The sequence below is a fragment of the Lolium rigidum genome, chromosome 6, assembly GCF_022539505.1.
Source record: "Lolium rigidum isolate FL_2022 chromosome 6, APGP_CSIRO_Lrig_0.1, whole genome shotgun sequence".
In the NCBI taxonomy this organism is placed as follows: Eukaryota; Viridiplantae; Streptophyta; class Magnoliopsida; order Poales; family Poaceae; genus Lolium; species Lolium rigidum.
Window position 1 is genome coordinate 147,370,073 of NC_061513.1, and position 26,136 is coordinate 147,396,208.

Below are 26,136 nucleotides of genomic sequence, written 5' to 3' on the forward strand. Positions count from 1 at the left end.
ACATGACATGATAAGTATAGTGAGATTTAATTGGGCATTACGACAAAGTACATAGACCGCCATCCAACTGCATCTATGCCTAAAAAGTCCACCTTCGAGGTTATCATCCGAACCCCTCCGAGTATTAAGTTGCTAAGCAACGGACAATTGCATTAAGTATGGTGCGTAATGTAATCAATAACTACATCCTTGAACATAGCATCAATGTTTTATCCCTAGTGGCAACAAGCACAACACAACCTTAGAACTTTACGTCACTCGTCCCGTGTGTCAATGCGGGCATGAACCCACTATCGAGCATAAGTACTCCCTCTTGGAGTTAATAGTAAAAACTTGGCCAGAGCCTCTACTAGAAACGGAGAGCATGCAAGATCATAAACAACACATGTATAATAACTTGATAATTAACATGACATAGTATTCTCTATCCATCGGATCCCGACAAACACAACATATAGAATTACGGATAGATGATCTTGATCATGTTAGGCAGCTCACAAGATCCGACAATGATATCACAATGGGGAGAAGACAACCATCTAGCTACGCTATGGACCCATAGTCCGGGGGTAGACTACTCACTCATCACTCCGGAGGCGACCATGGCGGCGTAGAGTCCTCCGGGAGATGATTCCCCTCTCGGCAGGGTGCCGGAGGCGATCTCTGGATCCCCGAGATGGGATCGGCGGCGACGGCGTCTCGGTAAGGTTTTCCGTATCGTGGCTCTCGGTGCTGGGGGTTTCGTCACGGAGGCTATTTGTAGGCGGAAGGGTAGGTCAAGAGGCGGCACGGGGCCCCACACCACGGGGCCGCGCGGCCAAGGGGGGCCGCGCCGCCCTAGGGTGTGGCCCCTCCGTGGCCCCTCTTCGTCTCTCCTTCGGACTTCTGGAAGCTTCGTGAGAAAATAGGCCCCTGGGCTTTAATTTCGTCCAATTCCGAGAATATTTCGTTACTAGGATTTTTGAAACCAAAAACAGCAGAAAACAGCAGCTGGCACTTCGGCATCTTGTTAATAGGTTAGTTCCAGAAAATGCACGAATATGACATAAAGTGTGCATAAAACATGTAGGTATCATCAATAATATGGCATAGAACATAAGAAATTATCGATACGTCGGAGACGTATCAAGCATCCCAAGCTTAGTTACTGCTCGTCCCGAGCGGGTAAAACGATAACAAAGATAATTTCTGAAGTGATATGCCATCATAACCTTGATCATACTATTTGTAAACATATGTAGTGGATGCAGCGATCATAACAATGGTGATGACATGAGTAAACAGGTGAATCATATAGCAAAGACTTTTCATGAATAGTACTTCAAGACAAGTATTAATAAGTCTTGCATAAGAGTTAACTCATAAAGCAATAAATCAAAGTAAAGGTATTGAAACAACACAAAGGAAGATTAAGTTTCAGCGGTTGCTTTCAACTTGTAACATGTATATCTCATGGATAATAGTCAACATAGAGTAATATAACAAGTACAATATGCAAGTATGTAGGAATCAATGCACGGTTCACACAAGTGTTTGCTTCTTGAGGTGGAGAGAGATAGGTGAACTGACTCAACATAAAAGTAAAGAGAATGGTGCTTCAAAGAGGAAAGCATCGATTGCTATATTTGTGCTAGAGCTTTTATTTTGAAAACATGAAACAATTTTGTCAACGGTAGTAATAAAGCATATGAGTTATGTACATTACATCTTACAAGTTGCAAGTCTCATGCATAGTATACTAATAGTGCCCGCACCTTGTCCTAATTAACTTGGACTACCGGATCTTTGCAATGCACATGTTTTGACCAAGTGTCACAATGGGGTACCTCCATGCCGCCTGTACAAAGGTCTAAGGAGAAAGCTCGCATTTTGGATTTCTCGCTTTTGATTATTCTCAACTTAGACATCCATACCGGGACAACATGGACAACGGATAATGGACTCCTCTTTTATGCATAAGCATGTGGCAACAATTATTATTCTCATATGAGATTGAGGATATGTGTCCAAGCTGAAACTTCCACCATGAATCATGGCTTTAGTTAGCGGCCCAAAGTTCTTCTCTAACAACATGCATGCTCCAACCATGAAGGTGGTAGATCTCTCTTGCTTCGGACAAGACGGACATGCATAGCAACTCACATGATATCCAACAAGAAATAGTTGATGGCGTCCCCGAAACATGGTTACCGCTCAACAAGCAACTTAATAAGAGATAAAGTGCATAAGTACATATTCAATACTACAATAGTTTTTAAGCTATTTGTCCCATGAGCTATATATTGCAAAGGTGAATGATGGAATTTTAAAGGTAGCACTCAAGCAATTTACTTTGGAATGGCGGGTAAATACCATGTAGTAGGTAGGTATGGTGGACACAAATGGCATAGTGGTTGGCTCAAGTATTTTGGATGCATGAGAAGTATTCCCTCTCGATACAAGGTTTAGGCTAGCAAGGTTATTTGAAACAAACACAAGGATGAACGGTACAGACAAAACTCACATAAAAGACATATGGTAAACATTATAAGACTCCATACCGTCTTCCTTGTTGTTCAAAACTCAATACTAGATGTTATCTAGACTCTAGAGAAACCAAATATGCAAACCAAATTAGCAAGCTCTAAGTATTTCTTCATTAATGGGTGCAAAGTATATGATGCAAGAGCTTAAACATGAGCACAACAATTGCCAAGTATCACATTATCCAAAACATTTTAGAGTTACTACATGTAGCATTTTCCAATTCCAACCATATAACAATTTAACGAAGGAGAAACTTCGCCATGAATACTATGAGTAGAACCTAAGGACATATTTGTCCATATGCAACAGTGGAGCGTGTCTCTCTCCCATAAAGTGAATGCTAGGATCCATTTTATTCAAACAAAACAAAAACAAAAACAAACCGACGCTCCAAGCAAAGTACATAAGATGTGGCCGAATAAAAATATAGTTTCGGGGAGGAACCTGATAATGTTGTCGATGAAGAAGGGGATGCCTTGGGCATCCCCAAGCTTAGACGCTTGAGTCTTCTTAATATATGCAGGGGTGAACCACCGGGGAATCCCCAAGCTTAGAGCTTTCACTCTCCTTGATCATATTGCATCATACTCCTCTCTTGATCCTTGAAAACTTCCTCCACACCAAACTCGAAACAACTCATTAGAGGGTTAGTGCATAATAAAAATTCACATATTCAGAGGTGACACAATCATTCTTAACACTTCTGGACATTGCATAAAGCTACTGGACATTAATGGATCAAAGAAATTCATCCAACATAGCAAAAGAGGCAATGCGAAATAGAAGACAGAATCTGTCAAAACAGAACAGTCCGTAAAGATGGATTTTATTAGGCCACCGAGACTTGCTCAAACGAAAATGCTCAAATTGAATGAAAGTTGCGTACATATCTGAGGATCACTCACGTAAATTGGCATAATTTTCTGAGTTACCTACGGAGAATTAGACCCAGATTCGTGACAGCAAAGAAATCTGTTTCACGCGCAGTAATCCAAATCTAGTACTTACTTTTCTATCAAAGACTTTACTTGGCACAACAAAACATAAAACTAAGATAAGGAGAGGTTGCTACAGTAGTAAACAACTTCCAAGACACAAATATAAAACAAAGTACTGTAGGTAAAAACATGGGCTGTCTCCCATAAGCGCTTTTCTTTAACGCCTTTCAGCTAGGCGCAGAAAGTGTAACTCAAGTAACATCAACATCATTACCAGTGGTGTTGGGAGTTTTCTCAACCATGCAAAGTATATTGGATACATAAGTTTCAGCGTCTCCCTTTTCATTAGTCTTGGGCTTGCTACTCTCATCAAACAAATTTTCAGGAACAAGCCAAGCATAGTTACGTTCTAGTGCATCATTCATAGCTAGGAGTTTACATGGTATTGGTGCTTTGATCTCCCTACCATCATTAATATTATTAGTGTATCTTATTCTATCCATGTCCATCTTTTCAAGGAGACTAACAAAATTAGTATGAGAACCAAGCATATTAAATTTAGCAAAGACCTTTCTAGCTTCTCTTGCTAGACCACCAAATTCTCTAAGAAGGGTTTCTAAAACAAAATCTTTCTTCTCCCCTCTTCCATATCACCAAGTGTAAGAAACATGTGTTGGATTATAGGATTGAGATTAACAAATTTAGTTTCCAACAGGCGAACTAAAGCAGCGGCAGCAATTTCATAGGTGGGAGCAAGGTCTACCAAGTGTCTATCTTCGAAATCTTCAACGGTACTAACATGGGTGAAAAATTCTTCTATATTGTTCCTCCCAATTATAGACCCTTGTCCTACCGGTATGTTCTTTGCGGTAAAATCAAAAGGAAACATGATGAATCAAGTAAAGTAAATGCAAGTAAACTAATTTTTTTGTATTTTTGATATAGCAAACAAGACAGTAAATAAAGTAAAACTAGCAACTAATTTTTTTTGTGTTTTGATATAAGTGCAGCAAACAAAGTAGTAAATAAAATAAAGCAAGACAAAAACAAAGTAAAGAGATTGAGAAGTGGAGACTCCCCTTGCAGCGTGTCTTGATCTCCCCGGCAACGGCGCCAGAAAATATGCTTGATGGCGTGTATATCACACGTTCGTTGGGCAACCCCAAGAGGAAGGTATGATGCGCACAGCAGCAAGTTTTCCCTCAGAAAGAAACCAAGGTTTATCGAACCAGGAGGAGCCAAGAAGCACGTTGAAGGTTGATGGCGGCGGGATGTAGTGCGGCGCAACACCGGAGATTCCGGCGCCAACGTGGAACCTGCACAACACAACCAAAGTACTTTGCCCCAATGAAACGAGTGAGGTTGTCAATCTCACCGGCTTGTCTGTAACAAAGGATTAACCGTATTGTGTGGAAGATGATTGTTTGCAGAGAAAATAGTAAAACAAGTATTGCGGCAGATTTGTATTTCGGTATTAAAGAATGGACCGGGGTCCACGGTTCACTAGAGGTGTCTCTCCCATAAGATAAAAGCATGTTGGGTGAACAAATTACGGTCGGGCAATTGACAAATAGAGAGGGCATAACAATGCACATACATGACATGATAAGTATAGTGAGATTTAATTGGGCATTACGACAAAGTACATAGACCGCCATCCAACCGCATCTATGCCTAAAAAGTCCACCTTCGGGTTATCATCCGAACCCCCTCCGGTATTAAGTTGCTAAGCAACGAGACAATTGCATTAAGTATGGTGCGTAATGTAATCAATAACTACATCCTTGAACATAGCATCAATGTTTTATCCCTAGTGGCAACAAGCACAACACAACCTTAGAACTTTCTGTCATCTGTCCCGTGTGTCAATGCGGGCATGAACCCACTATCGAGCATAAGTACTCCCTCTTGGAGTTAATAGTAAAAACTTGGCCGAGCCTCTACTAGAAACGGAGAGCATGCAAGATCATAAACAACACATGTATAATAACTTGATAATTAACATGACATAGTATTCTCTATCCATCGGATCCCGACAAACACAACATATAGAATTACGGATAGATGATCTTGATCATGTTAGGCAGCTCACAAGATCCGACAATGATAGCACAATGGGGAGAAGACAACCATCTAGCTACTGCTATGGACCCATAGTCCAGGGGTAGACTACTCACTCATCACTCCGGAGGCGACCATGGCGGCGTAGAGTCCTCCGGGAGATGATTCCCCTCTCCGGCGGGGTGCCGGAGGCGATCTCCTGGATCCCCAGAGATGGGATCGGCGGCGACGGCGTCTCGGTAAGGTTTTCCGTATCGTGGCTCTCGATGCGGGGGTTTCGTCACGGAGGCTATTTGTAGGCGGAAGGGTAGGTCAAGAGGCGGCACGGGGCCCCACACCACGGGGCCGCGCGGCCAAGGGGGGGCCGCGCCGCCTAGGGTGTGGCCCCTCCGTGGCCCCTCTTCGTCTCTCCTTCGGACTTCCGGAAGCTTCGTGAGAAAATAGGCCCCTGGGCTTTAATTTCGTCCAATTCCGAGAATATTTCGTTACTAGGATTTCGAAACCAAAAACAGCGAGAAAACAGCAAGCGGCACTTCGGCATCTTGTTAATAGGTTAGTTCCAGAAAATGCACGAATATGACATAAAGTGTGCATAAAACATGTAGGTATCATCAATAATATGGCATAGAACATAAGAAATTATCGATACGTCGGAGACGTATCAATAAGTGATGTGAGCTGCTTTGCAGTTGTGATCATCCAATTAATTGTGACAGGGCTAGATGGATGCCAACACTCAGTTGTGTACCCTAGCCCTCTACTGAATCCAAATGGATAATGATGTGTGGGTTCTTGTCTTGGTTGTAGGTTGAGGTAGCCACTGGCAGTGCTTGTGATGTTGTCAAGGGTAGCTCCCTTCTTCCGTGGCTTGCTCTAGTTGGTAATTGCTTGCTGGATTTGAACAAGCTGCTCACCGGCTTGATCCAATACTTGGACTTCCAGTGGCTTTTGATGTTGAGAAATTATATAGACAAAGATTTGTCTATAGTCGATGGCCTAGCTAGTCTGTAGGTGCTTAGTGTGTGGGTTAGGCTAACTATGAATTCATTCTTGGCTGGATTCCTTTAGTTATGCACTCGATTTGCATAACCGATGTTCCCATAGGATGATTACCTAGTGGTCTTACCCATATTTGCTTGCACCAACCGGCTTTGTAGCCGGATGATGACACAAACGGGGTATTCTACCCATTCAGTGCTCCTGTGATGCATTGTATACTTATTTATGAGCAAAACTTGGTTTTGCTCAGGTTGATTTGGTTTATACCTCACTCCAGCTCCTAGATTGTTTGTTGGTGTAGAGGATTTCTTCAGTGTTGAGCTTGTGCTTGCCCTGCTCCTTCTGGCAATCTTGTGGTGCTTGATTCAGTCTTTGTGGTGAGTTAGGCAGATTGAACAGCAGTGGCTGTTCTTGTGTTCTTGGTGACTTACCCAGTGAAGCCTGTCGATGGATATGGCTTAGGGTTTGCTTCTGAAAAGCTTATATTTGGTGCTCCCTTGCTCTCCCTGGTCGACAGCTTGGTCTGGCACACTTTGTGACTCACTGCTGATGTGTGTGTGTGTTGTGCTACATGCACACTCAGTGGCTTGGTGTTGAGCATGCACACATGCAGTGTGAGCTGCCTGTGTGTGTGTGTGCACCTGATCCTTTGAACTTGACTTGGAGAGGATCAGCTCGGCAGAGCTGTGAGCATATCCTCTCTGTTGCCATTATATTTCTAACCTGCCAAGTGGCTATGCCACTTGCCATAACTTCTTTTTGTTGTGATTATGTGCAGGGAATCAAGATGATGATCAAATGAATATGGAGGTCATCAAATCCAAGATCAAGTGAAGATGATCTTGTAGTATTTAGGATAGGATCCATCCTTGTACTTTTCTTTTTATTTTCTTTTATTTTTCAATTTCTCCAATTCTTGTAATATGTTGTAAAATTCATTTATTTCCATTATGAATATTGTAAAGACAATGTATCTTGTGTGTTAATCAATAAAGCTCAAGGTTTTCTCTAATGAGCTTGTCTTATTGTTTAAATTTATTCATAATGTGTGTTATGTATTATTTACTTAATGAATTTCCTCACCATTCAAATATTTAGGGTAATTATTTAATGTTTGAATTTGAATTTCAAATTCAACTTTGGTTTGAATTCAACCATGCCACTTAATTTAGAATTCAATCATGCAACTTAAGTTTGATGCAAACTCTCCCCTCTCTTCTCAAAACCCTAAACTAGTTAAGTGAGATGCAAGTTTGTCGCACTCTCGAAACCCTAACCCTGTAAGGTGTCGAGAGAGAAACTTGTTCCCCTTCGATGCAGTTTTTGTTAAAAAGCGCGAAATTTCCCCAGAATTTACCATGCAATGCACATCCCTTTCTAAAATCTACCCCTCGATCGTCTCTAAACCTGGGACATTACAGAGCAATAGTTCCCCTCTCCTCAGATGTGATTTGGTGAAATGGATCTCACGTCGCTTCTTTTTGTTGTTTCTCTCTTTGTTTGCGGCGGTTGTGCTGCCAATTATATATAGTCCCCTTCACGAAAGTTGTTCCGTTTGATGAGGTGAAGGCGCTAGCATATGGTACGGGTGCATCGTACGGGCGTGCTTCTGTCATACCACTGCTTGCAAAACTCTCAGATGCGTCTCTTTGTGGCCTCTTTGAATTGGGAAAATAGACAACTTGAAAATCTTCATTAATTTCCCTTGATTATGTTCAGAAAGTGTCCATATCTGGAACACGTGGAAATAAAAGAAAATATTTGCACATCTTTGCAATAATTAGTCATTAGTGTCAAGGTGATAGAGATATTTCATCAATTACTTTACTAATATAACATTTAAACATGGATAAAGATGGTTCTTTTTCGCAGCCATCAGGACACCCCTCCAGATCTTCTGCGTCCGGATCTTCCTCGCAAACGAAAACAGCGACGCCCGCTAGATCTCATGCGGAAGATTCCCATGCGCCACCTTCTGCGGCAAGGTCCACTGGATCCTATGTGCCAGTGGGATCAACGCTGGACCTGGCTTCTTCTGGATCTGTACACCCTTCTGCACGCAGACGTCATACGCGTTTTCAAAAAGGTATCTCTAATCCAAAAATTTATACAGACGACACTATATGATATGGCATGCTAATCTCTATAGGATAACCACTGATATTTCTAAAGCTTTAGGTGATAATAAATGGCACCAAACAATGGAAGATTAATATGATGCCTAAATTCACAACAAGACATGTCACCATGTGCCACCTAGTTCGAACAAGAATTTGATCGATTTCAAGTGGGTTTATCGCATCAAGAAAAATACAGATGACACCATTCAATGAAATAAAGCATGCCTCAATGCTAAGGGTTTCAAACATCGCCATGGTATTGCCTATGAAGACATCTTCAGTCTAGGTGTCAAAGCTGCCACGATTCGTCTTTTCCTCTCACTCTCGTTCTCTCATGTGTGGAGCCTTCATCAATTGGATGTCAAGAATGTATTTCTTCATGGCATTCTGGAAGAGGAAGTTTACATGAAACAACCTCCTGGGTTTTAAAATCCTAACCTTCTGCATCACATCTGCAAACTTTACAAGGCACTATATGGTGTCAAACAAGCTCCTCCGAGTATGGTTGTCCAAGCTTAGCTCCAAGCTCCTTGCTCTTGGATTTATTTACTCCAAAGCCGACACCTCGCTCTTCATCTACCACAAAGTCAGTTATCACCATGTTTGTTTTGATTTATGTTAATGACATTATTGTGTCCAACTCTTCAGATCAAGCTATTTCGTCTGCCCATCGGGATTGGGGGGGGGGGGGGGGGGTTTTGCCCGCAAAAACCTTGTTGACTTGCACTTCTTCTTGGGCATCATAGTCAAGAAAACATCTGATGGATTGCTTCTCTCTCAAGAAAAATATGCCACTGATTTACTCTCTCAAATCGGTATGACTAAATGTACAACATGCCTCACACCAGCTCTCCAGTATTGATAAATTGTCTCCCATTGATGGCACACCGCTTGGGCTTGGCACTAAAGATAGCATTCAGTACATGAATATTGTTGGGGCTCTCCAATATTTGACCCTTACATCTCCATACTTCTCCTTTGAGGTCAACAAGATTTCCCAATTCGTTCATGCCCCACTATCACTCATTGGACAACAACTAAAAGGATCTTGTGCTATATTTAAGGTACACTAAAAGTTGGTATTACCTTCCAAAAATATAACTCTACTCTACTTAGTGCCTCTTCAAACGCAGATTAGGCATATTGCCGCGATGATAGACGCTCCTCGAGAGGATTTGCAATCATTTTTTGGCCCCAACCTCATTTCTTGGAGTGCTCGCAAAGAAGTCATGTATTCACGCTCAAGCACCGAAGCCAAATACAAAGGTCTAGCAAAGCGCAACAGCCAAACTAATTTGGGTTCAAGCCTTCCTAACTACAGGTATCTCTTCTTGCAACTCCTTGTCTTTGGTGTGACAATCATGGTGCCACCTATTTTTCCCAATTCCCTTTTTTATCCATGCAAAAAATATTAAAATTGATTTCCATTTTCTAAGAGAAAGAGTTGCAAACAAACAAATGGAGATGAAGTTTATATCAAGCAAAGATTAGCTGGCCGATGGCTTTACAAAGGATCTTCCGATGAAGATTTTCGAAAAATTCAAGCGCAATCTCAACCTTTCCATTTCTTCTGCATTTTAGATTAAGGTGGGATGTTAGACAAAAATTTAACCAACAAAACTATAGCAAGGGCAAACTACAGTGTATTACACCAACGTTTAGTTTAACCCAACAACCATATAAAGCGGTTGGCTCATTTCCTTTTATCTCTTGTCTTGTTTGTACTTTCTTTAAGTTTTTCCTTATATATCTCTTGCCTTGTTTGTATTCCCTTTAAATATTTCTTTGCATGTGTTACAGATGGAGCTTTTCCACCTCTATTTAATACGCAACCGACACAAAATAGAGGTCATTGTTTGCGCCAACAGCTGGACGTTTTCTCTTTCGCAACCATCCATATATAGTCATTGGCTCCTTTCCATTTATCTATTGTCTTCTTTATAATATCTTTATTTGCATGTGCTACAGATGAGACTTTTCCATCTTCTTTGTAACACGCAACCGAGATCAGGTAGAGGTCATTGTTTCCATCTTCTATTTAAGACACACCCAGAGGCTAGTTTGACCCAACAACCATATAGAGCGGTTGGCTCCTTGCCTTTTATCACTTGTTTTTTGTAATCTTTTTGAATCTCTTTTTGTCTGTGTCTCCTATTTAAGACACACCGAGACGAAGCAAAGGTCATCGTTTCCACCAACAGCTGGACGTTTGCTCTTTTGCAACCATGCATGATAGTGTCATCGTTTTCCGTTTCTTCTCATGCTTCGTGATTAACGAGACATGCGCCTCGCTAGTAAAGCACCACCAACAAGTGATATTTTTTTTGTCTCTTCAGGCAATGGTACATGACCACCGGAGACACTGGCTTGCAGCAATTTTGCGGTCCCCGCAGTGAACCAAGAAAAATCCACCACGGGACATGGACCACCCAGTCCTAATCTGACGGCTCATAGAAGGGCAGTGGATGATTCTACGGTGGAATTATCACATAGCTCTGTTCTGTCGGCTTATAAATAAACCCAAAGCGCTGCAGTGCTGCACCGTTCGCACGTTCACAGGCACTCTGCTCCTTCCCTACCACTCTTGTTATGTGAGTTCTCTCTCCTCTGGGTAGAATACTTTAGGAAACTTTGTCATCTATGAATTGTAATCTTGCACATCTCTTCTTAGTGTGTTTCTGAACCCCGAAGAAGTTTTGGCCGGTTTTCGATCTGATGGCGGTCAGATCGAGCCAATGTTTTCTTTCAATTTTGAGCTATTTCCGTGGCTCACTGATTTTATCATGTTTCATGTTCTTATTAGTACTCTGTGATTTGATTTTTCTAAAAACAATTCTAGTAATTGCGATGAGTAATTTCTCTCCTAAATTTGCAGCTCGCAGTGCAATCATGGGAACAAGCCGCGTCGCCCTCCACCACCACCTCTTTCTCCTTTCCGTCGTGCTCCTCGTTGGCACGCCCGCGGAGGGCCTTGTCCGCGTCACGCTGAAGAAGCTACCGGTCGGCGAGAACCGCCTTGTCACCGGAGAGGGCGCTCAGAGCCTCCTCGCGCAGCGCCACGGCCTTGTGTTTAACGAGGAGCCGCAGCCACCGCCAAAGAGCGATATCGTAATACTGAAGAACTACCTGAACGCTCAGTACTACGGCGAGGTCGGCATCGGAATGCCGCGGCAGAACTTCACCGTCATCTTCGACACTGGCAGCTCCAACCTTTGGGTGCCCTCCTCCGAGTGCTACTTCTCGGTGCGTACCTTCACCTCGTGTTGTCTTGTCTGCTGTGGTTCAAGGCTTTATACAGTTTGATTATTTATCATTGCACTGATATGGACGTACGTTTTGGGACCTTTTGCTACAGACTGCATGCTACCCACACAAGAGCTATAGAGCCAGCTGGTCGAGCACGTACACGAAGAAAGGTTTGTTATCCTAACATCCACGCACCGCTAGGAAATACCACCTTAGTTTCAAAATGCAAGACTAGCTTTTTAAAAAATACTTAATTAAGTTTTAGGACAGAGGTAATAGCTTACAGTTGGAAAAAAAATAATTCCTCCGTTCATAAAAGAATGTAGTAAGTTTATCTAAATTTAGATGTAGCCTTTTATGGACAGAGTAGTACTGGGGACGAGGCACCATTAAAGTTGCATGCCGCACTATTTTGGCCAAAATAACATCGTTTTAAACAGTGACACGCTACTAATAAATAAATCACTAGTGTCGTACCAACCAAATGGCACGCTAGGCCAGTGAGATTTTGGCTCCAACTGCGGTGGTGTGTCGCACGCTGTTAATACATCTCCTGCTTGTGGCATCGGTAGATTTGACAATGGGCTTGAGTTAATGATTAAAAACTTCAATCAACTTTATTTCCTTAATATCAATCAGAATTTGCGCGTCAAAAATGATGATACTAATAAAACCGGAATGCCACCCAAACGGCAGGGGCATCGCCGAATCTAACTTCCCAGCTTACATAGTGCATGAATATGCATGACTAAATCAACTTATGGCTTTCTCTATTTCACTCTAAAAATAAATATGATCAAGACTGGTTCGAATTAGCGATTTGGCATGCACCTATTACCCCCTGAATCCCACAGAATCGTGACCCCAACCTAGTGAGCAAGCACACTCCGGTGCCCCAGGCCCCCCTTGGCTTTTTCCTTCTACCCCTGCTGCCAGAACTCCTCCCCTCTCGCTCACATTTCTCTTATATCTCTCTTTCCTTGGCTGGTGTCTCTCCCTCGTCCCACACATCACCATGACACAACAGCGCGTAGCTCCACCTAGTCCTAACCACCAGAGCGCCCGCCGGCCAGACACACCGCACCACTAACCCCAAGCCACCTCCCTCCTCATGCCCTTCTCCTACGGCCTATAGCCCGCCTTCATGGCCACCGGTCGAATCTTCCCTCGCCGGTGAAGGAATCCTCTTCTCCGACGCCCTTCTAATCCCTGGCTCACCCTGAGGGCAACCGCTTCACTCCACGACACCGTCAGCCCACGGCATGTGTTAAGATTCGATCATGAATGGATCACACCAATATAGACGAACACAACACAAAATCTTTTGCCAAGGGTGCATGTCGCACCATTCCTTTTTCTCTATATTTTATGTTTGACAAATCCGTACAATCTTACAAAGATTGGATGCGTTTATAAAAATGCAGAGCCAGACCATGACCGATCAACACGTACTAGTACTACCTAAACCGATTCAAACTAGAATTCTCCTAGCTACCTAGTAGTCTAGTACCACTCCACGCTAACACCAACATGGCAAGGAGGTGGAATATGTGGGGGTGAGCGTGATGGATTGCAGGAGGTGATGCCGCAACGTGGTCCTCATCGCCCGGTTCAGCCAGCTCCGCCAACTGCTCGACGTCCTTCCCTGCTTGGCTCAGGGGTATATGTTGCAGGTGACTAGCTCCTGGTCATTGTGCTACGGTTTGTTGTGACCCCTTCAGGTGCACTTCATGCCATGAGGATGGCCATTGGGCACGTGCCTGCCACTTAGCGGATATGCAATCCGCTTTGAAGAATCAAGCTGAGTTACTTCAGGAGGCCGTTCGTCCTCTTCACAAGGTTGTTGACTCCTGGCACGGCTGGATGCTAGCGACTGGGGGCTTTCTGGAGCGGGTGGAAGATGTGTTGGGTAGGCTCTGCCGATCTTTGATTTTGTCTGATGTTGGCAAAGTGGGCGCGAGCAGAGCGGGCTTTCATGGTTGTTTCTCTCCTCGTGCTAGGACAAGCTCATCGATCACGGCTCCGACATGCAAATAATTCCTGAGCTTCTAAAGTTGTGGGGTGGTGTTCTTACGCCTCCTTCTGTCGATGAAGTGAGGCTCGACTCGCACGAGTTCTCATATGTGGCTTCTCCATCGTGTCATGTACTTGGCTTTGAGAAATATGGTGTTGTACGTTGATGTTGCAGTCTATCTCGTATGAGTCTGGCAGGTAGGTTGTTCCTACTAGTGATGGGGTTGCTAAGTCTGGATTGTTGCTAACGATGCCTAGAGCTGTCGTTGCCAGAGAGGTTTGCGATTTTCTCGCCACCTTGGTTGTTACCTGCCCTGGATCCGCAATTGGTTGATGTCGTCGCATGTCTTTTTCGATGCGGTGTTGGAGTGCCGTCTTTGAGTGTTCGTTAGTGCCGCTTTGTGGTCTCTGTTAAGCTTGGTTATGGGCATGTGTGGGTGTGTTGTTTGTGTGGGCTTCTATAAATTTTCGCCTGGTTTTCTGCGAAAAATTGTACACTCTCTTCTTAATTAATGGATGATGCAAAACTTTTGCCTCCGTTTTCGCAACACCAAACCAACTAGAACTTGGCAAATCCATACTAGACTAGGCCTAGCAAGTGGACACTTACATAAATGAAACCCAAGCACTAACTTAAGCAAGATTATTACTAACACCATGAACTCATTTTGATCGGCCTCCACTCGCATCCGTCAGATTTGGATCGGCCTCCATAGCAATGCACGCGACTGGAGTTCCGCTCCGTTCCTTCCCGCACGTCAATGATAGCGCCAAGATCTAGGACGAGCTTCTCATAGGCGGCTGCAATGATGGACACTTCCTCCCCTCCCTCTCTACTGACAGAAGTAGTTGGAGCTGGCTAGCGGCGACATGTTGTCGGTCTAGGGTTTGGTCAACGGGCTTGGTCTGGTCCGCTTTTTTTGGGCCTGTGGTAATTTACCAGTGGCGTGGTGAATGTTTGTACGTCAATAACTCTCTACTAAAACTGGTGTGGCACACAGATGCCGCTGATAACTGTTATCACCAATGTGGCACTTGCACGCTGCTAACCATGTTTTTGATACGCTGCCGATAGCCATTTTCCCTACTAGTGATAGTATACAATATGAGATGACGTTATCCTAACACATCGTCCACGTGTTTTCTTCAACTAGGCAGTAATCAGATGGTTTAGCTTAAATTGTAGCAACCAGGTAAATGATGTTCTTCAACAATATAATTTCAATTATAATCTTGGCAGGAAAAAGGGTATCAATTCATTACGGAACTGGTGCAATTGTGGGCTATATTAGCCAAGACAGTGTGCAAGTTGGTGGTATAGTTGTGAAAAAACAGGTTTATGTGCTGCGCCAGAAGGGCTTATTTATTTTATGCTATCTGATGATGTGCATTCCGTTTCATAGTATACTAATTTTGTTATGCTACACTGTTAGGATTTTATTGAAGCTGCCTTGAAGCCAAGTATTACTTTCATGCTTGCAAAATTGGACGGCATTCTTGGTCTTGGGTTTAAAGAAATCTCGGTTGGCGGTGCAGAACCTGTTTGGTGAGCAATTGTGTCTGACTAATTTTTTACGTTTTTTCCTATTTGGTAATAGTATCATTATTAGATATGACTATTTTACTTTATGTGTACTATTTTATATATTGTATTAATATCTAAATGGTACCATGTGATTCTTCTAATTTACTGGCATATCGTATCACCAAATATGAAGCATACAACAAGACTTGTTATCCCTGACATCACAAGCAAAATTATAGGTATAACATGGTTAACCAAGGTCTGGTTGGTAGCCCCGTCTTCTCATTCTGGTTCAACCATCATGCTGGTAGAGGGAAGGGAGGAGAAATAGTTTTTGGAGGAGTCGATCCTAATCATCACAAGGGAAGGCATACGTATGTCCCTATTACTAAGAAGGGATACTGGCAGGTGAAACCATTCCATTTAGTTGAGTAATCTTGAAATTCAAGCTGTACTAACTAGTTTGTGCTCACAAGTTTTGCCTCACTTGTTTCAGTTTGATATGGGCGACGTCTTGATCGGAGGAAACTCCACAGGTACTAACATGTCATTTTGTCATGAAAAAACATACCCAATATATGCTCGTATATACATACAAAATGTTTTAAATTGTTTTTCTTATACCCCTGTTTGTATTAGGATTATGTAAATCTGGTTGTGGAGCAATAGTAGACTCGGGAACTTCATTGCTTACTGGCCCCACGGTATGCTTGTGAGCTCTATTCATGTTTATGCCGATAAGCAAGAAAAGGTGCTTTAATTACTGCATCTAGCCTTGATTTATCGATGAAACCTCACAATCAACATTTCTAGTAATCTAAGCGAGACATTCCTTCGCTATTTAGGCCATAACCCATATTATTTTGCCTGGTTTACCTTTTAGTGGGGGAAATGTGCATTGTAAAGATAAAAGTGTATGCTTAGATCCATTGTAGATGTATATTTTTTATTAAATTATGGTAGTTACACTTGAAGGACAAGAACTATAGAAAACTTTAAATATATAACTTTTGCAATTACCAGTTCCTTAGAAGCACAACTAATAACATTACATAATGTGAAGATCAGCGAAATAAGACCTAATAGACCAGCATGACACGTTTTGAAGCATGTGAAGCATAGTATGTGTAACGTCTTTGTCCACTGCTCATAGAGTCATCTCTGGTGGGTGCATTTTTCATTCTTTTCGTTTAATTTCTATATGTCTGCTGAATATATCATACCTCAAATATATGCAGGCGATAGTTACTGAAATTAATTGGAAGATTGGTATACCTGGGACAACGAGCAAAGCGTGCAAGACCGTTGTTTCTAAGTTTGGGCGGCGGATAGTGGATTTGCTGCGAAAGGAGGTTTGCTCATCTCCAAAAGTTGCTTTCTAGTTTGATGAGTCATACATAAGGCTTGTAAAATCTTCTTTCCGGGACTATGATGCAGGTATTGCCAAGAAGGGTATGTGACTTAGTCGGTTGCTGTTTCCTTGTTGGGCCTCATGGTGTAAGGTAAGGGCTGAGTCTGGCTTGTACTTTTTGTACTTATGCATGTTTTACACAAACATATATGCTTGAAATATACGTTAATACATTAAACATAGATATTGTGCAAGTAAGAGGATAATTAGTGTGTGGGCAATTATAGTGTATATAATTTGTATTCATTAATACATATGATATGAATTCATTAATAAATATGATTGAAAAATCAGAATATTTCTTGCGGGTTCTTTTGACAACACTTTCAACATACGGTCATTTGTTGGCTCTCTTCTATACCACCGCGGGTGGGGCGACAGATACAGTGGCAGAGTCAGGACAATAATCTTGTGTAGTCATTTCAAAATTGTGTAGTCAAATATATGTATTTATACTAATTTCGTAAAAAAAATCATTATTTCCTCCTATCTATCTGAAAAGTGTGTAGTCAATTGACTACACATCAATACCGTGGCCCTCCACTAGGAGGGTAGCGATACCGATCGGAAAAGATCGTTGATGCAATAGTGTTAATTGCTATATTTCACAACATACCGAAATTCTTTCATTTGTTTGGAATTATTTTTTCTAGCCGGCACTGAAGGAATTTAGAATTTAATAGTTAAAGAGCGGAAGTGCATGTAGTAGGTTTGGTCTCCTTTTGATAATTCACATTGATTTCCTTATGTCCTGATGGTAGACATTGTTAAGTTGTTCCCTTTGTACTTTGTAACGGCAGCGGTGGTATTCAAAGGGTACAAGAAGAAGTTGGGACATCAAATATTTTTCTTTTGTGCAAAGCTTGTGAGCACGTTGTTCATTGGGCGGTGAAGAAAATTTCACAGAATGAAACTGACGATTCTATATTGCACAGCATTAACGAGGCATGTTTCCTATCTTGTAATACCAATGCAAGAATCACACTCTAACACAGTTCAACAAGCTAACTTGTTTAACTTTGCAGATGTGTGACGATATTCCTACCCCTATGGAAGAATCATCCGTGGACTGCGGAGAACTTAAATCCATGCCTGATGTCACCTTCTCCATCGGGGACAAAAAGTTTGATCTCAAACCTGAACAAGTATTGCTTCTTCTCCCTGGTTATTACGTCACATGTTTTATGCGTATCCAGATCATCTATCAGTTTTAGCAAGCACCATATTTTTTTATTAAGAGTTCATATGTTGTTCCCGCGGACTTAGATTCAGTCCTTAGATTCTTCGAAAAGCACTCTACTAAAAGTTTAAGTATATCAGTTATCAAGTATAAAATCTCACCGGCATATAAAATTGAAGAGCCATGCAAGGTTTATAACCCATGCCGGTTAGTATTGATCGATTTGGTTTTACTTCTGATTTCTGTTGTACAGTACATATTGAAGATTGGTGAGGGTGATGCTACCCAGTGCATCACTGGATTCTCAGCTATGGATGTTCCTCCTCCCGGTGGCCCTCTCTGGTAAAGTTATACACATGTTATGATCTCACAACTATCTTGGAATCAATGAAAAAAAATGTATGTTATGCCTCTTTTCTAGAAAAAATTACGATGTTTGTTAGTTTCAGATTTTTAGGAATTAATTATTATGAGTCTTAAAAGAAAAGAAAAGAGAAAGAGAGAGAGATGTTTGCATCTTTGAAAACTGAAAGCAGACGCTCTACGAACTTTCTTGCCCTCGATTCTGACAATGAGATATTGGTGCCGCAGGATCTTGGGGGATATATTCATGGAAGCCTACCACACCGTTTTCGACTATGGAAATATGAAGATTGGGTTCGCCGAGGCAGCATAGGCGGTGGTGGTCATCAGCTCTCCCGGTCGGTTTGATGTCCGATCGGCAAAGCATGGGTGTGCATATTTGCGTGATCCTAATAATGCTAGTGTGATCCAAGACAATAAATCGATATGTTATCATATGTCCAAGACGCAGATGCAATGTAAGCAGACTTTCATCATAAACTTTGTCACGGGATGGCTATCGCTCGTGATTTTCCACAATAATATTGGGGAAAACATGTCCTCTTAAGCTAACATACCAAGGAGGATGACAAATATTACTCCTTCTCTCCCGGATGAACAATCCAGAATCATCTCGAGGAGGGCGTAACTCACACGTAAAACACACACTCTTTCTCCGTGATGGCGTGATGATCATCTCTGGAATTGGCTAGTTGCCACCGTTGCCGGTCGCCCCCTCGCCAACGCCTTGCCAAGCAGCTTGAGCTTCCGGCTCTGCGTCGTGATGACGGCGGTGGTGGAGGGCGGCGCCTCGGCGAAGATGACCTCGTAGCCGTCCCCGTAGGAGTCCATGCCGTCGGCCATGAGCTGCCAGAAGAGACCGCCGACGGCCGGCCCGCCCGTGCGCGCGGACTGGTAGATCTTGGCGTACACGAGGCCGAACTGCGCGTCCCGCTGGGCGCTGGTGAACCCGGGGTCCCTCTGCGACTTGCCGAACTCGGCGATGAGCAGCGGCTTCCGCAGCGTGCGCTGCGCGTCGGCGATGTGCGCGTCCAGCCACCGGGCCAGGAAGCTGAGCTGCGCGCGGTCGTCGGAGCTGGAGAGCCACTGGTCCGGGTAGGAGTGCACGGTGGCGAAGTCGATGCCGGGGACCTGGTTGTTGGCGATGAAGTCGGTGCCCACCAGGTGGCCGGCCGGGTTCACCGACGACGAGGTGCCGTAGAAGCCCTCCAGGCCGGCCTCCAGCATGTGGTTGCCGTCGATGGACTTGACGTGCGCCGCCATCTCGGCGATCCACGACTGGATGGAGCGCCCGGAGAGGTCGGACTGGCAGCGGGGCTCGTTCATCAGCTCCCACGCCAGGATCGTCGGGTCGTCCTTGTACGCCACCCCGCTCACCGTGTTCACCCGAGTCAGCACGGTCTTCCATGGAGCAAAGAGAAGCAAAGTAAGGTAAAGTTGTCGCGAGCGTGCCAAGAGTGTCAATGAAGATTCACAGAGCTATGATGATGTCGCCGTGATAGTCGGAGCACTAAAGCACCTGACCCAGTAATCAGAGTGATGTTTGACTGGTCCTCTGGTACAACGCCTTGCCAAGCAGACAATGCTTCCACAAATGAAAAGTAGCAACGTTCTTTTGAAAGAAATTTCTTTGGGTCGTCCTACTACATGTTCTTGAAGAATGTACGACCACTAATCGCTACTCTGTCAGTTTATCACAACCGACAGTGTCACAGTATTCAGACAAAGATAAACCACTGCAAGTAACAATAGCTGCATTGGAGTATGCATAAAAAATGTTCAACTTTAAACTTAATATGTGATACTTATTATGAATTGGAGGGAGCATTTGTGATGCACGAATGCAGTATTCAGACAACTACTAATCGCTAGCTTTGCGGCGTGGTGCATGCACTCTGTCAGTTTATCACAACCGACAGTGTTTCAGTATTCAGACAAAAAGAAACCACTGAAGCCACAGTAGCCGCATTGGAGTATGCATAAGAAGCATCTTTCTGACATTTAATCGTGATACTACTAATGCTTTAGAGCAAGGTTAATAATATAGCCTGCCACCGGCTATAAGGTCATGCCATGTCACTTAAAGCCTACACATATACAATAAGCTAGCTCTTGTGTTGGCTCTATGAAATATTTAATTAGATCTAATAATTAATAATTGCATGTGCATGCAAGACTAGATGGGGATGGAAGAGCCGGCCAAAGCACTCTCCGCAAGCTACAAGCTGGCTGCACTGTCTCGTTTTTTGTGTGTAGCCGGGCTACATACCAAGCGCCTGCTCTCTTCTCTCTCATGCCTTCTCTCTCTTCCACCTAAGATTTTGCTGATGTGGAGTACCTTGTAGCCAGCTGACAAGGATCTATTATACTTGCTCTTAGCGGCGCATTCACCCGCCATTTCGCTGACCGGTTCTATCGGTTATTGTCGCCTCGAACATGTCACCTTGCTACTACTTGTACGGTGAATATTTTTTTACTCCGAAGATGCTAGTAAACAATCATTTTTTTTTCTTTTTTGCACATAAGTAAACAATCATATTAAATGTTCTCTTGAAGCGTTCACGGCCATGATTTCGAAAAACGCTATAGTACACCGCGAGCTAAATCTTTTCTACAACAAGGGGGAAGGGAACAGAGATCGCTGGCTTTTCTACAGCAAGACAACTGAACAAAATTTCTGCAACAGCGAAGGGAAGAGGAGATGGCTGGCTTAAATCGTACTACTAGAATAATAAAGTTCTCGTAAGCAAACGGTGGAAATTACTCAGGAGTTTACCTTGATATGGTTCTTGTAGAAGCCCTTGACAACAGCGTTGGTGAAGAACTCGTCGTCAGATCCGATGGCCTGCCCCTGCCCTCTCGCCCAGTCCACATACTGCTTCTTCCCTCCGAAGGTATCGTAGTTGTTCACAAGGCTCAGTATCACCTTAACCCCAGCCTTCCTAGCCTCAGACAGCACGAAATCCAACCCCTGCGGAATGAACCAAGAAAGAGTACGTGCAAAATTGTTAGACAAAGAAGCACCCCAAGAATCAGAGACTCATTTAACTAAGATATGATCCAAGAAAACGAATGTCTCATTTCTTAACGAAGAGAGATTGAGAATAAATGTGGGTAAGGACCTTGAAGGTGTTCTCGTTGTAGTTGCCTGGCGAGTACTGCAGCGCATTGTTTCCGCCGTCGCTGAAGGCCCATGTCCTGGCGACGGTGAGGCCCCGGGCGGCGGCCTGGGTGAGCGCGGAGGTGACCTTGCCCCTCTGCGCGGGGTCGGCGGCCATGGTCATGAGCCAGTAGGCGTTGAACCCGTTGGCGTAGTAGGGGTTTCCGTTGAGCACGAAGCGGGTGCCCTGCGCCCGCACGAACCCGCCTCCCGCGGCCTCTGCTCCTCGGCCTCCATGGACGACGCACAGGAACAATAGCAGAGCAACTAGTGCTCCATGATGAAGCTTCATTTCTTCTGGGGTTTTCGTGGTAGCTAGGTTCCCTCCCTCCCCTTTTCCTTGGATGGCGATGGTGTTGAGCTGAAGCTCAGTGAGGGTGCTTAAATAGATCAAAACTCACTAGCTACAGGGCTTCATTTCTCAGCTCTGCCATTGAGTAACACTGAGTATAAGATGGTTCTGTGGTGAGGCCCAGTCGTCAGGGAGCCATTGGAACGCCCTTTTGTGCACGGCACATAGCTGCACCGAATACTTGGGTTTAGTTTTTTTTTTCTCTAGCGGCAGTTGGGGTTTAGTTAAGTGTGTGGGGATGGAGAGGGGGACATGAACTTCGTCGGTACCGGCGCATGGAAGGGGAAAGCTCCTCTAATTTATTGGCACCTCACATGGGAGAGAGAAGGACACGACGGTACGGTCTGCGTCGGTAGGTTTTGCTAAATCCATCTCGAGCTCCATGAGCCGCTTAATGTGAGGGCTTTGTGGTCCGATCGTTAAAAGCAATCTGACAAGACGACATGCTCATACTCTCAATCGGCATTACAATGTAATCCCCCGAGTGTCGATCTCTTGTGATTGAGCTAGCCGTCTAGCTAGGGGTTTTGCTCGGAGTAAGTAACGGTAACGACAAAATCTGCAATTTACTCCCTCCGTCTCGTCAACTTGTCTTAATTTTTATAATTTAAGTACATCTATATACCAAACCAAATAGTGTCTAGATAGAGCTAAATTCAAATAAAATTAAGATAAATTTCGTAGGACGAAGCAATACTTAACTAACTACTCTTAACTCTTGTCATTGAGCTATGGTCGGTTTAGCTAGGGCTAGACCTACATACGTACGGTTCGTCGCCATCAACTGCCACCGTCGGTCAGTCAAACACCTAGCGGCGTCATTTAGCTTGGGTAAACTAATGGAGGTCAACCCCTCTGGTAACGTGCACGTTAGTGTGTTACCCACCTTATGTGGAAAAAAAAAAGTAGGAAGAGAAATAAGTGTAATGGTCTCTCCCATGTGATCCTTTTAGCCAGAGCATCTCTAGTATCATGGATGCAGTTAACTACATCGGATTTTTCGCTTCTAAAAACGAAACCCTGCAACGGATCTTTTATCTTGTATACCAGTACCGTAAATTAAAATATTATTTTTTACGGTTTCCGTATGCTGTATATGTTCTGCTGAATAGGACCCCTACTGGTTTTGCTACTTTATGTACATTTCAGACTTTCAATAAATAAAACATCAGTACATAGCAATACAAATCAAATTTATTGTTGTTCTAAACATCAGACAATTCAACAACATCCTAATTACAATAGTTGTTCAGATCAAATAATTAAACAAACAAATGAATGGTCCAATGAGGGAGAAAATAGTTTCATAAATGAATGAAATAAGGACAAAATAAATTAGCAGCCAAACATTTCACAATGATGTTTCACAAGATCATCTCGCAGCTGCATATGCTTGTCGTTGTCCTCAATCTACTTGTATGTCTCAAGGAATGCTTTGATCTAATTAGAATTTCTAGAAGGTTTGACATGGCTGCCAACATTGTGTAATTCAAATGGGGGATCCATGTCCCTCTCATCCTTGGTGATCATATTATGCATGATCATGTATGCAGTGATGATGTTATGAAGGGTCTTCTTATCCCAAAATTTTCATGGCTCTCCAACAATTGCAAACCTAGTGTGCAAAGCACCAAAGGCTCTGTCTATGTCCTTGAGAACTAGTTCTTGCATTTTTGGAAAGTGAGCTTCCATTTTGGTTACGGGTTTGGCTATGGTTTTCACAAATGTGTCCTATTTCGGATAGATCATGTCTTCTAGATAATACCCCATGGAATAGATTTGATTGACGTATCTTCACCAATTTGAAGATACTCCTATGTGTAATCGGCGGAAATTCCGTAGGCGATAATCCTCATCGCCTCCGAGATTTTCTGGTAGGGGATAAACCCAGTGAGTTCGGCGGCATTTCTCTGGCATGTGAAATAACGTCATCTCGCCTCGTGCTCCTTCACTATGTTGACGAACAACCCTCGCCTCATCTGCTACTGTTTACGGAAGAGATGTTCAGGATAGAGTAGGTACCTCGACAAAGTAGTCCCGCATGAACATCTCCGAGCCAATTGCTCGGTGGCGCGGGATGGAGAGGCGGCCGACGGTTGATCATGGCCTCTTATTCTTCCAGTTCTCTTTGTCTTAGAGGCTCTGCACTGCCACCACCACCAACATGTCTAAGGGATGTCATACTAGTGGAACGGTGTTTCATTCGTGTTATGTCAACGACTTGCGTACTACAACAGACTGTGGTATACTAGGTCACCACAAGGCAGTGGCGGCGAGGCCGGGTTGTCTAGGCGGAGGCAGTGGTGGCGTGGCGAGGCCAAATCTTGGCTAGATCTGGGGCTCAAGGCGGATGAGGCGGTGGCAGCGCGAGGGTTCCGAGCTGAATGTTCAGCGCGCGGTTATTTTCTAGGCGATGGGGAAAACACCAAATTAAGGTTAGGTCGCGGCCCCGAGTATATCCAGCAAATGGTGCCATAATGGATTTGCTACAAAAAAATCAGGGCTGAACGCATCTGCGTGGGACTTGTTTAGCAGTTATTTTCCTGTTTCGGCACAGATGGGGTATGTGCTAGAGATGCCCTTAGGGGTGGCATGATCGACTCCTACTACTCTACGCATACCACTCCATTCCACTACTTTGATGGGGCGCTCTTCTGATCGGGAGTGGAAGGAACAAACGTGCACTCCACTGTTGCCCCATCTACAACACCATTAGAGCACTTCTGATCGGTAGTATGTGTTTGTGTGATTCTTGGAAGACGGTAAGCATTGATGGGATTACCGGCGTCGACAAGGACTACTCGAGCTTGCAAATGAAAATGAGCCAAAGCATTGTGTCAACCCGGTAGGGTATCATACAACAATCAGTGAACGTATTCCATGGCAACCATGCAAAGATTGAACAAAGACCGGAAAGTGGTATGAAGACGAGGAATATGGTAGGTGCTTTGCCATCCCTATTCCATATTGTGTGTGTTATCTCGATCGGCTATGCATAGGTGTTTTTGTGTTTCCTTTGTTGGGAGATGACCCCCGGTATGCTAAAGGCATACCAAACCGGATGGTTTGAGCTATCAAGATACCGGTTTAAAGAGTATTCCGGGCTGTGAAGCTAAGCTCTTGGCTAAGTAAATTTATACCTGTATCCCAGGAGGGGTATACCGGAATGAGTTAAGAAGGTACCGGATTACCGGTACAGGCTACACTGTAGCACGTCGGCAAGACTGGTCAAAGATTCTCTAGGAAGCTAGAAGACAAAGATGAGCGAAGCACTTCAGCTTTAATCGAAACTCTGAGGAAAAAGCAGATGATGATGTAAAAGGTACCGTAGGACGTCACTCCCCCTGATTAAAGACATACCGGTGTCACCGGTAGCCAAAGAGGCTTTGAAAAGTAGTTTGCCTAGTCAAAGATGCCATTAGGGTTTCCTAGGGTTTCTTCCCCTGTAAGCCACCCTCTCCCCTATATAAGGAGAGGGGGCAGACCCCATTGCGGGCACGATGAGTCTCATGTACGAAAACCTGTAACCTTGTGTGTTTACGCAATAGAGAGATCTAGAGGTGATTCTGCCCTTGTGTTCTTCTTCTACCTCTGGCCAAGGCCAAGTTCATCTGGAAATCCATCCGGAAATACATCCCATATAACCAAGGGATTTCTATTTTCGTGCCCTCGGGTCCTTAGTTGTACTCAGTTTTCCCCAGCTCCTTAGTTTTTCCTCAGTTTTCCCCAAGCCCTTGTCTGTAACCCGCAGAAGGAGCTCGGACGGAGGATTCCCGTTTAGTTGACGTTGGTTGGTGCTAGCAAGTGGGGCCACTGTTGGTGCCCCACAGTGGACACGTCTCCACTTATCCAGATCATCGGGGGACCCACAACTTGTCCACGTTAGCGCGCCGGACCCACAGCTTACCCAGGTGACCGTTGCAAAATGGGAGCCCGAGCTAGCCCCGCGCCCGTGCCCGTGCCATTGCTTCCCCTTTCTTTCTCCGCGCCCCATTGTTCTTCTTCTCCGCCAGCGGCAGCCCTTCTCCGGCACGCGGGTGATGTCTAGTTTCTCTTCGACCTCCCGTTCTTCATGGCCGCGAGTATGGACCCGTGCCTTTGACAAGATGCCACGACTACCCACGCCGGGAGCCTGCAGAGCGGTCGATGCAGTAAGACGGACGAGAACGGCAACCGTGGACGTGAGTTCGTTGCATGCGAGAGCTTGCCATATAGAGAGGGGGATAAGGTTAGATCTCGCTC

General features: G+C 44.0%; 2 protein-coding genes across 2 annotated transcripts; one reads left to right on the forward strand and one right to left on the reverse strand.

The window, feature by feature from the left end:
* The first annotated feature begins 11,533 nt into the window (after positions 1–11,533).
* Positions 11,534–18,695, forward strand: LOC124660359 (aspartic proteinase oryzasin-1-like). The gene is made up of 13 exons (XM_047198166.1): positions 11,534–11,887; positions 12,000–12,060; positions 15,144–15,238; positions 15,337–15,449; positions 15,668–15,836; positions 15,925–15,964; positions 16,068–16,132; positions 16,667–16,780; positions 16,866–16,930; positions 17,640–17,793; positions 17,844–17,984; positions 18,273–18,361; positions 18,611–18,695. The coding sequence occupies exons 1-13, from the start codon at positions 11,534–11,536 to the stop codon at positions 18,693–18,695; spliced, it is 1,545 nt and encodes a 514-aa protein (XP_047054122.1).
* A 359-nt stretch (positions 18,696–19,054) lies between these two features.
* LOC124663402 (mannan endo-1,4-beta-mannosidase 1-like) lies at positions 19,055–21,834 on the reverse strand. Its single transcript, XM_047201108.1, has 3 exons — positions 21,505–21,834; positions 21,159–21,353; positions 19,055–19,783 (listed from the first exon to the last, which is right to left on the reverse strand). The coding sequence occupies exons 1-3, from the start codon at positions 21,832–21,834 to the stop codon at positions 19,055–19,057; spliced, it is 1,254 nt and encodes a 417-aa protein (XP_047057064.1).
* Positions 21,835–26,136: the final 4,302 nt, after the last annotated feature.